The sequence below is a fragment of the Lampris incognitus genome, chromosome 7, assembly GCF_029633865.1.
Source record: "Lampris incognitus isolate fLamInc1 chromosome 7, fLamInc1.hap2, whole genome shotgun sequence".
Lineage (NCBI taxonomy): Eukaryota > Metazoa > Chordata > Actinopteri > Lampriformes > Lampridae > Lampris > Lampris incognitus.
This window is the reverse complement of record NC_079217.1, coordinates 5,509,530-5,526,777: the sequence shown is the minus strand read 5'-3', so window position 1 is coordinate 5,526,777 and position 17,248 is coordinate 5,509,530. Positions and strand designations below refer to the sequence as shown.

At 47.6% G+C, this 17,248-nt stretch overlaps 1 protein-coding gene across 1 annotated transcript in view; it reads left to right on the top strand.

The window, feature by feature from the left end:
* The first annotated feature begins 6,162 nt into the window (after positions 1 to 6,162).
* LOC130115855 (CD166 antigen homolog A-like) overlaps positions 6,163 to 17,248 on the top strand; it is an 87,871-nt gene continuing 76,785 nt past the window's right edge. The window contains exon 1 of the mRNA XM_056283707.1: positions 6,163 to 6,370. Within this exon, the coding sequence (XP_056139682.1) occupies positions 6,163 to 6,370 (208 nt within the window). The remainder of the gene's footprint in view (positions 6,371 to 17,248) is intronic.

The following is a 17,248-nucleotide window of genomic DNA, read 5'->3' as shown; positions in this document are numbered from 1 at the left end:
AGAAAATAGAGTCAAGACATTGACAAGGTTAGAAATAATGATTTGTATTTGAAATAAGATTTTTTTTACATCAAACTTTGCTTTCGTCAAAGAATCCTCCATTTGCAGCAATTACAGCATTGCAGACCTTTGGCATTCTAGCTGTTAATTTGTTGAGGTAATCTGGAGAAATTGCACCCCACGCTTCCAGAAGCAGCTCCCACAAGTTGGATTGGTTGGATGGGCACTTCTTTGAGCAGATTGAGTTTCTGGAGCATCACATTTGTGGGGTCAATTAAACGCTCAAAATGGCCAGAAAAAGAGAACTTTCATCTGAAACTCGACAGTCTATTCTTGTTCTTAGAAATGAAGGCTATTCCATGCGAGAAATTGCTAAGAAATTGAAGATTTCCTACACCGGTGTGTACTACTCCCTTCAGAGGACAGCACAAACAGGCTCTAACAGGTACTATTTAATGAAGATGCCAGTTGGGGACCTGTGAGGCGTCTGTTTCTCAAACTAGAGACTCTAATGTACTTATCTTCTTGCTCAGTTGTGCAACGCGGCCTCCCACTTCTTTTTCTACTCTGGTTAGAGCCTGTTTGTGCTGTCCTCTGAAGGGAGTAGTACACACCGGTGTAGGAAATCTTCAATTTCTTAGCAATTTCTCGCATGGAATAGCCTTCATTTCTAAGAACAAGAATAGACTGTCGAGTTTCAGATGAAAGTTCTCTTTTTCTGGCCATTTTGAGCGTTTAATTGACCCCACAAATGTGATGCTCCAGAAACTCAATCTGCTCAAAGAAGTGCCCATCCAACCAATCCAACTTGTGGGAGCTGCTTCTGGAAGCGTGGGGTGCAATTTCTCCAGATTACCTCAACAAATTAACAGCTAGAATGCCAAAGGTCTGCAATGCTGTAATTGCTGCAAATGGAGGATTCTTTGACGAAAGCAAAGTTTGATGTAAAAAAAATCTTATTTCAAATACAAATCATTATTTCTAACCTTGTCAATGTCTTGACTCTATTTTCTATTCATTTCACAACATATGGTGGTGAATAAGTGTGACTTTTCATGGAAAACACAAAATTGTTTGGGTGATCCCAAACTTTTGAACGGTAGTGTAGGCTGATCCAGCTTCTGTGGAAATTCTTCAAGACGATTCAAAATGAGGCTCAGTAGTGTGTGTGGCCTCCACGTGCCTGTATGCACTCCCTACAACGTCTGGGCAAGCTCCCGATGAGACGACGGACGGTCTCCTGAGGGATCTCCTCCCAGACCTGGATCAGGGCATCGGTCAACTCCTGGACAGTCCGTGGTGCGACATCGCGTTGGCGGATGGTACGAGACATGATGTCCCAGAGGTGCTCGACTGGATTCAGGTCTGGGGAACGTGCAGGCCGGTCCATAGCATCAATGCCCTCGACATACGGGAACTGCTGACACACTCTGGCCACATGAGGACGAGCGTTGTCCTGCATGAGCAGGAACCCAGGGCCCACTGCACCAGCATATGGTCTGACAATGGGTCTGAGGATCTCATCCCGGTACCTAATGGCAGTCATGGTACCTTTCTTTTTTTGAGCAGTGTACATTGTCCCTAGGTGTGTGTGTGTGTGTGGGCCCTGTGTGATGGCCTGGCGGCCTGTCCGGGGCGTCTCCCCGCCTGCCGCCCCGTGACTGCTGGGATAGGCTCCAGCATCCCCGCCGCCCTGAGTACGGGTAAGCGGTTTGGATAACGGACGGAGGAAAAATGCACAATTCGGGACCTGCTGGATTCCCCGACCACGTCCTCCCAATAGTCGTCAGTGTTTTCTAGTCACGCCACCTTGTCACTGGGCCAGTGCTGCAGACAACTTCGGCATGACTGATAACGACCCGGATCTCCCCGTATTTTTTTCAGTTTTCCGATCTTTGGTTTGATTAAATACGTTGGCTGGAGCCCGGAAAGTAGACGTTTCCATCAGCAAGCAGCGAAGAGCACGTTAAACCACATCGTGTCCACCTCAAACCTCCGTTTTTCGAACTGTCGACACGTCGGTGTCTCAAGGTTTCATTAAAGCGATGACTATGTGTTTCTGAAAACTTTACTGGCGGCTTAAATCAGGTTTTGTGGGGCATCCGGGTGGCGTGGCGGTCTATTCCGTTGCCTACCAACATGGGGATCGCCATGACACAATCGGCCGTGTCTGCGGGTAGGAGGCGGGATGTGGGTATGTGTCCTGGTCGCTGCACTAGCGCCTCCTCTGGTCGGTCGGGGCACCTGTTCGGGGGGGGAAATAGCGTGATCCTCCCACGCGCTACGTCCCCCCTGGTGAAACTCCTCACTGTCAGGGGAAAAGAAGCGGCTGGTGACTCCACATGTATGGGAGGAGGCGTGTGGTGGTCTGCAGCCCTCCCCGGATCGGCAGAGGGGGGGTGGAGCGGAGACCGGGACGGCTCGGAGGAGTGGGGAAAGTAAATAAATAAGATTTTGTGGGTCCTCGAGTCAAGAAGTTTGTTTCCACCTATACACCGAATATAATGAAAGAAACCTTCGGCCCAGGCTAAAAACAAATACCCCCGCCGAGTCCAGAAAACACAGGCCCGAAAAGCTGGACGTTAGGACTGGGTCATTGTGGTCAGTTTGCCCGCTTCTTAAAGATGACCTCTCACCCCGGACAGTGAGGGCACACGCAGACGTCACCCCTGGTCCTCCAAAGGAACCGATGTCCACTTGCCCCCCTCCGTTAACCCGGCACTTCGAGGGGGAGGGGCGGGGTGAGGGGCAAGAGGAAGTCGCCGCACGCGGCGCCGACACAGGCCACCGCGTCCACTCACACAATACAACTGCCCTTCGACACCGCCGGGGGGGCTGAGACGGGCAGCTTTTCCTCAACCCATCTGTGGCCGGTGGCAGAGCTGCGGGGCTCGTGTTTCATAATTCATGGAGGCAGCCAGACATCCAAAGGAGAGACGGGCAGGCAGCTCCAGACGCGGGGCTGGCCGGCCGGGAGGAGCCGACCCTGTTCATTATACATCGGGTGTCTCGCTCGCACTCGAGAGGGTGAAGGCAGGGAGCTCTGTGATCTGGCGAGAGATGCGACGGCTGCTTTTAAACTCGGGTCAGATCCGCATACACCCGGCGAGCGCGGCGGCCGACAGGATCCGCGGCTTGCCGTTCGCGCGGGTCTCCGATTCAGCAGGCCAGGATAAACCAGCAACTCGCCCGGGGGTGAAGCGGTTGCAAACATAAGCCCGCTAAAGGGTTCCTGTGAAATCCCCTCGCTCCTTCACCTCGGGCAGATCCCACGGAGGCCCGGTTGTCGTAAGGCCGGCGCAGAGGCCTGCGGAAGGAGCGGGCAGTTTCTGGAAGCCCGGCGAAGGAAGCGGATTGTTTTATTTTTCAGAGGTCTTGAATTATACAGCACCGGCTCTGCCCTTAAAACTTCTTTCAGAGACTGGGCCGTGGGCCGGTTCTGCCTGCAGGGAAGCCCGGCTGTCCAATTTAAAGGTCAATGCACTTTTTTTTTGTTCCCCCCCCCTCCTTTAATTTTGGACCTCTTGAAACACCTCTTCCATTTATCATTTAGAAACTACTGTATTCTCGGCAGTGTAAGCCCGTGTATCGCAGGCCAGCATTGTGATGTGCAGCACCGCATTAGCGCCGAACCGCCGGGGGTGTGTTCGGCTATCCGGCGATGAACGATAACCTTTATGAATAATAAGAAACGCCGACGGATTTTAATTACCCACTGAGCGACGTAGGAGGAGGACGCGTTTATTTGTTCAATCGCTCCTCAGCTGCATTTTCTTTCAATTTCTCTCATCTTTCTCTCTGGCAGAGGGGTGAGGGGGAAAAAAAAAACGAAAAGGTTCCTCGTTTTAAATTTCCAAAGAAGAAGAAGAAGAAGAAGAAGAAGCAAAACGCAACGACGTCATTTCATCGCAAACATACTGGAGCCTTGCAGGGCCGAGCCGCCCGTCTCAAAAAGCAAACTGTTTGACTGCGTCTCTCCTTTTTTTCTACCTTCTCCTTCATCCGTCTCCCCACGTCTCATCCCCCCCCCCCCATTCCTGGTCATTTTTTGCTCAAACTGATATATTTAGCAAGCATCTCCAACTCATTATGCAGGTTGATATTCAATATCTCCCCCCCCTCCCTCCACTTTTCTTTGCTGTGCTGCTTTTTGATCGTCTGTGTTCTCCTATATTTAGAGCAGATGACTTCAGATTGGGCGGTGTGTGCGTGTGCATGTGTGTGTGTGTGCATGTGTGTGTGTGTGTGTGCGTGCTTGTCTCGGTACGGCAGAACGACTCCCTCTGTTTGCATTCATTTCATCTTCTCGTCGTCGCGGCGTGTGTTATTTGTGTTGCGCGAGCTCCTGAGCATGTGGTGCTACAAAGCTGCAAACTTCAGATGTAGCGCCGTCTCTTTGATTTCACCCCTTTTTATTTCACCTCCCTTCACAAGTAAATGTTTGACAGATATGTTGCGTGTGTCTGTGTGTGTCTGTGTGAGTGTGTGTGCGTTTACGCCTGAACTGGTGGCGACACTGCGTGGGCACAGTATTCCCCATAAGCTCCTATTTTCAGAAAACCGCCTCGAGGTAGAAGAACCATGTGCAGAAACCGGTCTGATCCTCAAGTGTACCAGCAATTAGAGCGACAGCAACACTTTTTAGGAAATTGCGGCGCTTCGGCCTGGTCTTTTGTGTGACTGGGCCCACCCCTCGTCTTTGGGCAACTTGTTTCATAGCTGGCAGGAGCCGCGCGAAATGAAACTCTCGGTGATTTATTGATTTCTGTCTGCAGCAGCTGAACCGTGCCCAAGTTTTTGGGAGCCCGTCGGTCCCCGTGAGTTTTGATGAACGATTTATCTGAAACGTTGACTCGAGCTTCTGAGGGGAAGAAAAAAAAAACTCTTCTCCAAACTAATGCATCACGTGGACGGTCTTGCCTGAAGTTGCTCTCCTCGCGCCCATTAGTCCGTTTCATTCATAAATAATCACTTCCGACTTTCACTGCAACCACAGTGCACGGTTAGCAACTTGCACTCGTTGTAAAACGTCCGTAAGACGTCCATAATGTAAGATGTCCATAGGATGTCCATAATGTAAGACGTCCATAATGTAAGCCAAACCACGGAGAAGGACCCGGGGTGTTTAGCACTCCTCTGCTAAGTGCTCGGCTAATGCAAGTCAAACAGGCACAGCACAGTAAAAAAAAAAAAAAAGTGCTATTTCGCAGCAAAAGATGTCTAAAATGTGCAAGATCTGGGTTTCCTCAGTAGAACTGAAGCACCTTGGCCATTTCCCGCCCCGCTTTTACTATCGGACCATTTGAACAAAAAGCAAATGTAAATCAATACCCTAAAAGTTTAAGGATGAACCTCTCTGCAAATCCCGAGCCGTTCTCCTCAGACAAACGTCCTTTGGCTCGGCTCAGTGTTGATCTGCTCTTAAAACCCAATAAGGATTCTCACCGTTCGGCTGTTTGCACGAGAACGGGAGGCGAACCGATTATGAATGCGCTTCCCTACCTTCTGTTCTGCACCTAATTTCAAATTCCGGATGAGTCCGGGGTCCCTGTGGGAGCTGCTGAGGAGGGAGCCCAAAACACAGCAGCTTCGGTGCAGAGAGACCGTCTCCCATGACACATTTGTGCTGGAGAGGGGGTTTTATCCTGTTTTCTTTTTTTTTTTTTCGGGGGGGGTGGGGGTGGGGGAGGGGGGGGGGAGAGCAAGATCTGAGATCTTAGCATCCTCCATCAAGCTTGACTCTGTGAGCGCTCGAGGCAAGGCACATCACCGCCGTTTGATTAAAGATTTATACCCTTTCAGACATGTTTTCGCTCATTTTTACCGAGCCTTATCGCTCGCATTTCGCTGAGAGCTGTTTAAAATGAGAAATGCTCTGCTGTCTCAATTGTTTTGCAGCTGCGTTTCAGTGTTTGGGATGTCTTACAACAGTGTTGTAGAGAGCGCGTACACCTATTAATGTTGACTGACACAAGGCAATATAGTACATATCCCATATAGTACAAATTGCAGCTTTTGCAGCGAGGCATTGCCACTTGCCATGCACACGAAAGGTGGTCAGGTCACTTTTACTCACAGGGATCCAGCGGGAGCAACGCCTCGTCAAGGTCACCTTGAAAAAGGCCGTCATTCGAATGCTAGGCCGCCGCAAGAAATGATACCATGCGGAGTCGCATCCCTGCGTATTCTGTGACGTGTGGAGTGTCGCGAGAAGCACGGGAGAGGACCACTGGCCTGCTGCAGGCGGGCACGCCATGTGCCAGCGCCGCCAGACACTGCGGAGCAAGCTGCTCCACTGTGTCCCGACTGCAGACAAAGGTTCAAGCAGACTGGCAGGACGGAAGGCCATCCGGGATCTGCTCGCCCGCGAGTGACCACACAAGAGCAGGTCCCAAAACACCAGAGCCTTTGGCTTTTAACCAAAGCAACTTACAAGAGAGTCAGCGGTGAGCAGATAAAATCTGAGCGCTACCAAATGGCTTCATATAAAGCGCTACACGGTAATCATATCATAGCCAGGAGCGCACAGCAGGTTGTGTGCTTTTTAGCTCGTCAAGGGAATAGGGGAATCAAACTACAAGTAGACGGATGATGCCACAAAACAAGGACACAGACACATTATGCCGCGAGAGCATAAAATGGCAAAGGGAAATAGAAAAGGGCTCATGACACCAGTGACCCCTGTCTCCATCCAGGGGGGGGGGTCAGTGTGGACCCTATGGAATACTACAAGTACCTGGGGGTGTATATAGACAATCAACTGGACCGGGCTAAGAACACTGATGCCCTCTACAAGAAGGGACAGAGCTGTCTCTACTTTCTGAGGAGGCTGAGGTCCTTCAGCATGTGCAGGACGATGCTCAGGATGTGGTGCGAGTCTGTGGTGGCCAGTGCTCTCCTGTTTGCTGTTGTGTGTTGGGTTGGGGCAGCAGATTGAGGGTAGCAAACAGGCTCAATAAACTGATCCACAAGGCGGGTGACATTGTGGGGGTGGAACTGGATTCTCTGGCGACGGTTTCTGAGAGGAGGACGCTGCTGAAGTTATGTGCCATCACGGACAATGTCTCCCACCCACTCCAGGACGTGCTGGTTGGGCACAGGAGCACTTTTAGTAATAGACTCATTCTGCCGAAATGCACTACGGAGCGCCAACAGGAGGTCATTACTGCCCGCGGCCATCAGACTTTACACCTCCTCCCTCAGAGTGTCAGACACTCGGGAGTTAATGGTCACTGGACTGGCCCTTCCACTTGTGTTACCCTGCTTGTTTTGTGCTGCAGTAGTGCAGTATAGATGGGCTGTTATGTGCACCACGCTTGCTGATGTCTTTTGTTCTTATTTCTATTTCTTATTTTATCTTTTATTTCTATTTGTTTCTGTTTTTCTTGTTTCTATTTTCTTGTCATCTTGTTAGTTTTTTCTTACTAGAGCGTGGGTGTCTATAATAGAACCCAGTTTCCCCTCGGGGATGAATAAAGAATTCTGATTCTGATTCTGATCTGTCGCCATCTTACGATGCTGTGATTGCAAACATTCCCAAATCCTCTGTGAATAGCACACATGGCCATTGAAACTGCAGTTAATGGTCACGCCTCTATTTGCATATGAAACTAGTCGTTGGTTTTGGTCGTTATGCAACTGTATTGTTTATAAGGGTAGGGGCGCCTGCAGTCCGTTTTGACTGAAGAGGTCACTTACGCCCCTTTTCCACTACACGGTACCGGCTCAGCTCAGCTCAGCTCGACTCGACTTTTTCATTTTCCATTACAGTAAAGTACTGGCACTTTAGTAACTGTTACCACTTTTCTGGTACCACCTCTGTCAAGCTTCCGAAACAACTGGAGCGGGTACTAAAATCAATGCAGACCAGCTACACTGAGGGGGCGCCGTTACGGTACTGGAAAACGACACTCTGCGGGTCGAGTCGAGCCGGTACCATGTAGTGGAAAAGGGGCATTAGATGAGTGATGAAAGCATCTGTCAATAAACGTTGTATCCAGATGAACTTATTCAACTTTCTTTGATTGCCATATTTATTGTTTCCATCGTGCAAATCCAGAAGTTCTATTTCATAACAACAATAATAATACTAATAATGATACTAATAATAATACTCATTACATTTATATAGCGCTTTTCTAGACACCCAAAGCACTTCAAATTGAAGGGGGAAACTCACCTCAACCACCACCAATGTGTAGCACCACCTGGGTGATGCACGGCAGCCGTTTTGCACCAGAACATTCACCACACATCAGTTTGAGGTGGAGGGGGAGGAATCATTGAGCCAATTACATGGGAGGATGATTAGGTGGACAGATGGAGAGAGCCAGGCCAGGTTGGGAATTTTGCCAGGACACTGAGGAAACCCCCCCCCCTGCTCTTTGCGATAAGTGCCATGGGATCTTTAATGACCACAGTGAGTCCGGACCTCGGTTTAACGTCCAATTCTGTTCGCGGTGCAGCCGGTTGTGTATGCGAACGCATGGTTAGAAAGCAAATATAGCTCCAGCATTAGCCAGCACGTTCAACCACCGAAAACAGAGCTTGTCAAAAAAGCTCTCCAACGTAGAGAAATTTTAAAACACCGGACTTGTTTTGTAGCGTGGGCGGTGAAAACGGAGGTTTTTGAGAATGATGACAAATCAATGTCATGCGATTAGCATAAAGCTGCTGGCTCAAGTTGCCCAACTTTACCTAATGGGAGAGACTTCAGTGTGTTTTGCTGTTTTAGTGTTTTTATGTGGATGGACCATTAAAATGGCACCTTCACATCTCTTTTGACCAGTATGGACATCCTCTAAATAAGGGCGCTTGTGGGTTACAGCTGGTGCACATTCATACTGCAAAGTGCCACCAGAGACTATTCATGGACGGAGGTAGGCCTTATGACGAAAGGTTTAGGCCTTTTTTTGTTTTTTCAATGAGGTGAGTCAGTAGCTCTGACGGAGGCTGGTAATTCATTCCGCTGTTTTTAGGGCCAGCTGTGGGAAACGTCTGGACCCAGATCTTGTCACTTCGGTGAAGGGGATTGATAGCAGCCTCGTAAAATGTATTGCAAAATGTAGAGGGTGAGTAGGAGTATGCATGTTAATGCAGGTGCGCAAGTCAGTTGGTGCAGATCCTTGAGCTGTCCACAACACCAGCAGAAAGATTGCGAATTGTACGTGGGCTGCAACAGATAGCCCAAGTTAAGGACACAAAGAGAGAGGTGACTTGTGCATTGAGGCAAGTTGAAAACCAGGCATGGAGTATTATTCCGGATTGTTTGCAGTGGTTGGATTGCAGAGGCTGAGAGACCAGTGATAAGTACATGACAGTAGAATAACCGTGAGAGGACTAGAGCTTGGACCAGGAGCTGAGTAGTCTGGTCCAAGCTCTGTTCTTTAATGAGTTCAAGAGCCGCATACTTTGACTGACATTCAAAAACAACAAAACCACAGGCCATTGATTTGGGGTGACGGTTATGAACGGTCAACTCTGAAATGGTGTTGCCAGAAAAAAAGGGCCCATGTGAAATGAGTCTTCACATACAGCGGCTCAGCGGACTCAAAGTGAGGTAGTGGCATGAACTTCACAAACTTATTCAAAACCAGCGATGAACTTTCAGTCACAAACATTCATTGTTCTTACTGTTGTGGGTTGCTGTTCATTTTGTTTGCTGCTTTGGTTTTGTTGAAAGAAGTTTGTTTGAAAAAAAACTCCCCCCAATGCATCCATGTCACCTGGCGGTGCGTAGATACTCTTGTGATTGACATTGTGGACAGCCAATGAGAACGGAGCCTCCGGAATGTGGAGGCTCTGCACAGCTTAATGGACTCCGTCTTGTGAGACCAGAAGCTGGGTAGCATCTTCTGATAGGTATGATCTAATTAACTAATATACTACTACTACATTTTTTATTAATTTCCGTGGGGCAATTCTTCCTCTGCATTTAACCCATCCTCGCTGTGTAGCAGTGGGCAGCTGCCATGCAGCGCCCGGGAACCAACTCCAGTTCTTCTTGCCATGCCTCGGTCAGGGGTACATACAGACAGGGGTATTAACCCTAACGTGCATGTCTTTTTTGATGGTGGGGGAAACCGGCGCACCCGGAGAAACCCCACCGCAGACACAGGGAGAAGATGCAAACTCCACACAGAGGACAACCTGGGATGACCCCGAAGGTTGGACAGCCCTGGGGTTTGAACCCAGGACCTTCTTGCTGTGAGGCGACAATGCTAACCATTGGGCCACCGTGCCGCCCAAATATATCATCCGAGAGTTTGTTTCAGTCGTGCTCCCCGTACCGCTGCAGAAACTACCGGCCAACCAACACAACGCCTGCGTCAGTGACAGGACAGTGAGGAAAAGGCTCCACGCTACCGGCCTCGGAGCAAGGCAACCTGACAGAGGCCCCGTGGCACACCACTCCTGGACGTCAAACCCCAAACCTGACGCTACTCCAATGGACCCATCAGCAATTGCCGTAGTTGTGTTCATTTGTTTTTGTTTCACATGACAAAGTTTGAAATTTCCGTTCAACGAGCGTTGCATTTTTCCAACCGTGTATATAGAGAGAGAGAGAGAGAGAGAGAGAGAGAGAGAGAGAGAGAGAGAGAGAGAGAATTCCTGTATTGGTAAAGATACTCAGCTATTTAAAGCAGATAGATTAACCTAAATTGCATTTTCAAAAACCTATTGGTTTTTACCAGCGGATTAGAATTATCTCCAGTTAAAGTTTGACTGGACTGGACTTAATTTAACTCAGCACACATTTGTTCTCAAAAAACAAAAAAACATTCAAATACTTTCACTCAGCAGGTTTGCATCATCTGAATAGGCGGGGACGGCACTGTCTGCTATTCAGAGGATATGGAGATATTCCATCCATCCATTATCCGAACCGCTTATCCTGCTCTCAGGGTCGCGGGGATGCTGGAGCCTATCCCAGCAGCCATTGGGCGGCAGGCAGGGAGACACCCTGGACAGGCTGCCAGGCCATCACACAGGGCCATCACACAGGGCCCACACACACACACACATTCAAACCTAGAGACAATTTAGCATGGCCGATTCACCTGACCTACATGTCTTTGGACTGTGGGAGGAAACTGGAGAACCAGGAGGAAACCCACGCAGACACGGGGAGAACATGCAAACTCCACACAGAGGACGACCCGGGATGACACCCCAAGGTTGGACTACCCCCAGGGATCGAATCCAGGACCTTCTTGCTGTGAGGCGACTGTGCTAACCACTGCGCCACCGTGCCGCCGGATATCGATATCGAGATATTATATTGAGAATAATCTGCAGATGAAAAAAAAGAAATTATTCATATTCACCCAAGAACTATGGTCATCTGGATTACACCATGGAGCACAATCTCCTTACGATATGTTTGAGAATGAACACAGAATAAGAGGATAACCCTTGAAGACTGAAAAATGGCGGCCCCTGTACACCGTTTCCTGCTCATCAGTGGCGGAGCCACACATGCATACGAGAACATAGTTTCGCCGAGGGATGCTGCGTAGTACGAATGTGTGCGCTTGACTTATGTGCACGCACTTACACACTTTCCCTCAGCGCATACAGTGATGAAGGATAAATACACATCCATTTATGCAACACTGCAGCGTAGGTGGAAACCACAGTGTGGGTAGGCACAGAGAAAATCAGGTGGGCCAAGCCCATCCAAGACCAATCATACTTAATAGGCTCTGAAACGCATATGTTCACCAAAATAGGCCATAAATGCACCACAGTTTAATCATACAAGCCTTACACATAATCAGAGGTAACGTTACAGGCACAAAGACGAGCATCGCATTGCATGGCCTGGCAGCCACCACATAGTCACACACGCACACACACACACACACACACAGCTGACAGATGCAACAGCATCATTAACCATTATCTATGGATAGAGGTACACTGGCACCAACATGCTCAGTAATATTAAAGATGACACATGAACATAGCCTGGCACGGTGGCCTCATAAACCCACACACATGAATTCACACACACACACACACATGCATGTACGCACAAGGCCAACGCAGCAACATGAACACCCAACAAAAACTACACCCAATAAACAATAATACTGAAACAGGCAATAGTAGTGAGAGTAGGTTGCAGGTGGAGGAGAGCCTGGAGAGATGGAGGCGTGCTCTGGAGAGAAGAGGAATGAAAGTCAGTAGGAGCAGGACGGAATACCTATGGATGAACAAGAGGGAGGACAGTGAAATGGTGAAGATGCAAGGAGTAGAGCTGACGAACGCGTATGAGTTCAAATACCTGGGGTCAACCGTTCAAAATAATGGGGAGTGCAAAGCGGAGGTGAAGAAGAGAGTGCAGGGAGGGTGGAGTGGGTGGAGAAGCGTGTCAGGAGTGATTTGTGAGAGAAGGGCACCAGCAAGAGTTAAAGGGAAAGTTTACAAGATGGTTGTGAGACCAGCTATGTTGTATGGTTTGCTGCAAGTACAGTTCTGGTTAGTTTGGATGCAGAAAAAGCATGTGACAGTGTCAGTTGGGTATTTTTATATGAAGTACTGAAGAGATCTGGTTTCACTGCAAATGCAATTCGGTGTATTAAACCTATTTATCATGAGCCTACAGCTAGGATTAAGGTAAATGGAAGCCTGTCTAATAGGATTCAGCTGGAGAGAGGTTCAAGACAAGGCTGTTGTCTTTCTCCTACTCTCTTTGCTTTATATGCCGAAACCTTAGCACAAGCAGTAAGGCAGAGTGAAGACCTGCAGGGTGTGGCTATAGGGGGGAAAGAACATATCATTAGTCTTTCGCAGACGATGTTATCATTTTTCTCGAAAACCAGACGCATGTTTCCCAGACCTAATAAACCTACTTGAAATATATGGACAATATTCAGGGTATAAATTGAATATAACGAAAACACAAATTCTTTCACTTGATTATTCTCCATCCCAACAAATCAGAGATACATATAATCTGAAATGGAATGCTGAAACAATGAAGTATGTTGGTGTAGCTATAGACAAAACACTTTCCAACATGTCTGAAATTATAACAAACTTGATGAAAACATCCAAAAGGACATTGAAAGGTGGTCTACCCTCCCTTTAGACTTCTGTGCCAGAATACAAGCAGTTAAAATGAACATCCTACCTAAAGTACTGTATTTATTCCAATCTCTCCCAATCAATGTTCCCCAAAACAAATTCATAACCTGGGAGAAGATGATCTCTAGATTCATTTGGAACAGCAAAAAGCCAAGAATAAAATTTACAACACTACAACTGCCTAAAAGCAATGGGGGAACGGCCTTACCAAATCTTAGGGAATATTTTTATGCAGCCCAACTCAGACCTCTGACCTGTTGGTGTACACCTGACTATGAATGTCGGTGGAAAGAAATGGAAAGGGAGATACAGGGTTACCAGACCCAGATTTTGCTGGGAGACAAATATTTAATAGGGACAATGAAACATGTTATGAATCCAATAGTAGGACTTACGTTAGAAATATGGAATATTATTGTAAAAAAATATAAATTAAAGGGAGAGGTTCGCACACTGAGGTGGTTTGCATATGACTCAAAGTTTAAGCCGGGGGTGTACGATCCAACAGTCAAAGAATAGGCACAAAAAGGCATTACGGCAATGTGTACAGTTCTAGAAAATGGTGAATTTATGAGCTTCCAAGATTTAAAGGCAAAATATGGTCTCGAAAACAAAGATTTTTTTTAGATACATGCAGTTAAGAGACTTCTTTACAAAACAGATAAGGTTGGAACCAGATGAAACTTCAAATAATGTGATCTGTGGACGCATACAAAAAGAAGGGGCATTAGGGGTCATCTCTGCTTTGTACCAAGCTTTGGGGAGAAGCAGGGGAAGGTTCAACGCTCTACATAAAAGCAAAATGGGAAGCAGAGTTAAAGATTCAGATAACAGAGGAAGAATGGTATCAAATGTGTGAGACACAACGAACATCCACAAACTCACAAATATGGAGGGAATTCTGCTGGAAGAATTTAACTCGCTTTTTCATAACACCCAAAATAAAAAGCACGCAACTTGGTGCAGAATAAGTGTTGGAGGCTGTATGGAGGAGACCACTCACATATTTTCTGGAAATGCACAAAGATAAGGTTATATTGGCAGAATGTAAATGTGGGTATCAACAATATTTTGGGATAAGAAATCCCAGACACCTGCCCTGTGATGTGTCTTGGTAGCACTGATGATGTTGTGATGAGAGAAGATCTCTACTTGACTAAAGTTTTACTTGCAGCAAGTAAGAAAGCCGTTACCAAAAACTGGCTTAATGTTAACACTCCAAAACAGGAACAGTGGATGGAAATTGTCCAAGACATTATTCTTATGGAAAAGTGGACATACATTTTGAAAGTCCAGGAGCATATATATTCATCCATCCAGTGTCTTAACCACTTACCCTGCACTCAGGGTCGCGGGGATAGTGGAGCCTATCCCAGCAGTCATTGGGGGGCAGAAGGAGGGACACCCTGGACAGGCTGCCAGGCCATCACACAGGGCCAACGCACACACATATTCATACCTAGGGACAATTTAGTATGGCCAATTCACCTGAACTACATGCCTTTGGACTGTGGAAGGAAACCGCAGCACCTGGAGGAAACCCACGCAGACACGGGGAGAGCATGCCAACTCCACACAGAGGACGAACCGCCAAGAATATATATATAATTTTTTTTCTCACCCTTTTTCTCCCCAATTGTACCCGGTCAATTACCCTATTCTTCCAAGCTGTACCGGTTGCTGCTCCACCCCCTCTGCCGATCCAGGGAGGGCTGCGGACTACCACGTCTCCTCCAATACATGTGGAGTCGCCAGCTGCTTATTTTCACCTGACAGTGAGGAGTTTCACCAGGGGGATGTAGTGCGTGGGAGGATCACGCCATTCCCCCCAGTTCCCCCTCCTCCCTGAACAGGCACCCCGACCGACCAGAGGAGGCGCTAGTGCAGCGACTAGGACACATACCCACCTCCGGCTTCTCGCTCGCAGACATGGCCAACTGTGTCTGTAGGGACGCCCGACCAAGCCGGAGGTAACACGGGGATTTGAACTAGCGATCCCCCTGTTGGTAGGCAACGGAATAGACTGCTACACTACTCGAATGCCAAACGAATATATTCAAAAAGAACCAGGAAAAACTGGAACGTTTATATGGGAAATGACACTGACTAAATCAATGCCTAATCAAAATATTTGTGTGATTATTGAAATATTTCCAGACAACCATTTATTGTTATTTATGTATTTAGATTATTTTTATGTTTGTATATCTTACTGTATTCTTTTGTGTTGACGTTGTTGTACTGTTCTGTTTATATCATGTTGAAAACTTAATAAAAACTTAGGCGAGAACAAAAAAAGAATACTATGCGCCTTGCGTCTACAGGCCCACCTGGTGTCACTCAGTTTGTGCAGTTCTCTGTGTGGCCCATCATGCGTTTCTGTCTGCTTGTTGAGCCATTTTGTATGAACAGAAGACCCAGGCATAAAAATGTATAGTTGCTGCACAGGAGAAAAGAAGCAACGAGCATTACAGAGGACATGCTTTGTCATCTCCTCAACGCGGGTCTGAATGCCAGAGTTCTTGCCGCTCATTACGGATGCTCCGTCATAGGCTTGTCCAACCACATTGTGTTTCTATTCCAGTCCGTATCTCTCAAGGATATGCATTATTTGGTCCATCAGCCTGCAGCATTAAGATGCTCTGCAGCTTCAAAGTGCACGATGATCTCTGCTACACCTCCCCTGTAATAATACCACAGAACAAGAGAAATGTGTTCTTTCTTTTATACATCTTTGGTTTCATCCGCCATATGGGCAAAAACTTGACTTTCCTTGACCTCGTCGATAATGGTGCAGCACACCATGTCTGCTAAAGTAACCCTACATTTCATTTTGGATGTGGTGGCTTGTGTACTTAGCATTACAAGCGCCTTTCAATTTCTTTTTAACAACTGTGTTGTGGTTACCCAGAATCCCTAACATAGCAAGGAAGTTTCCCTTGTTGTCTGAATCCATTGTCTCCCTAAGACCCCTTTGCGCCACATTTTGTGTAGCAGTTAACAATAAAACTTCAGCGACACTTTTACTATAATCATGGTTTTCCTTTAACCGTTTTGTGTGCTCTTGTGACAGTTTATTCATCAAAGATGTGTTGTGTTTTTTCGCTTCTTTCTCAAAAATGTTCCATGCTAACATAGCACTGACGTGTGCTTCAGACTTTGCACGGGAAGCAAAGACGCCATCTTTGAACAAAGCCTTTTTCCAGTTTTCATAGCCTCTATCTGAAGTGAAACCCGACTCAGCGTTGGGAAGGCCAAAGTGCCTGTAGGGATACCAAAACGTAGCGTCCTTGCACCGACAGTATTTAATCCATTTGTGATGGGAATACCATAAGGCCATAAAGTTTCATCGCCTGTCCCCCATGACTGCTCTTGGAAATACTGTAAGCTGACTGGTGCTTCACTTCAAGAACTGCTGACGTCTAAAACAAGAAAAAGAAATATGTCATTTCAATTATGCTGCTCAGTATATCTATATGTGCTGTATGCATGTGAGTCATACACCTGGTGGCTTACTCTGGTCACGGCATTTCACTGAAGACCCAACTGTGTTGTTGTGCGCTTGATGCACATGGGGCCTATCTTACCCCCGGTGCAAAGCGCAGCGCAAGTGTCAGTGCTAGTTTTCAACCGACGCAGTTGTCATTTTCCCGTCCAGCGCCCACATTGTTTATCTAGTAAATGCACTCATGCCCATCTGAGTACCGATGGGCGTGTTGGTCTTAAAATGAGGTGTGGTCGGGAGCATTGTTGCTATCTTGAGGCAGCAGAAAGCAATAGTGCCATTGACCAACGAAAGCCTGGTCTAAGGTCATCCATCCATCCATTATCCGAACAGCTTATCCTGCTCTCAGGGTCGCGGGGATGCTGGAGCCTATCCCAGCAGTCATTGGGCGGCAGGCGGGGCGACACCCTGGACAGGCCGCCAGGCCATCACACAGGGTCGACACACACATTCATACCTAGGGACAATTTAGTACGGCCGATTCACCTGACCTACATGTCTTTGGACTGTGGGAGGAAACCGGAGCCCCCGGAGGAAACCCACACAGACATGGGGAGAACATGCAAACTGCACACAGAGGACGACCCCTCCCCCAAAGGTTGGACTACCCCAGGGCTCGAACCCTGGACCTTCTTGCTGTGAGGCGACCGT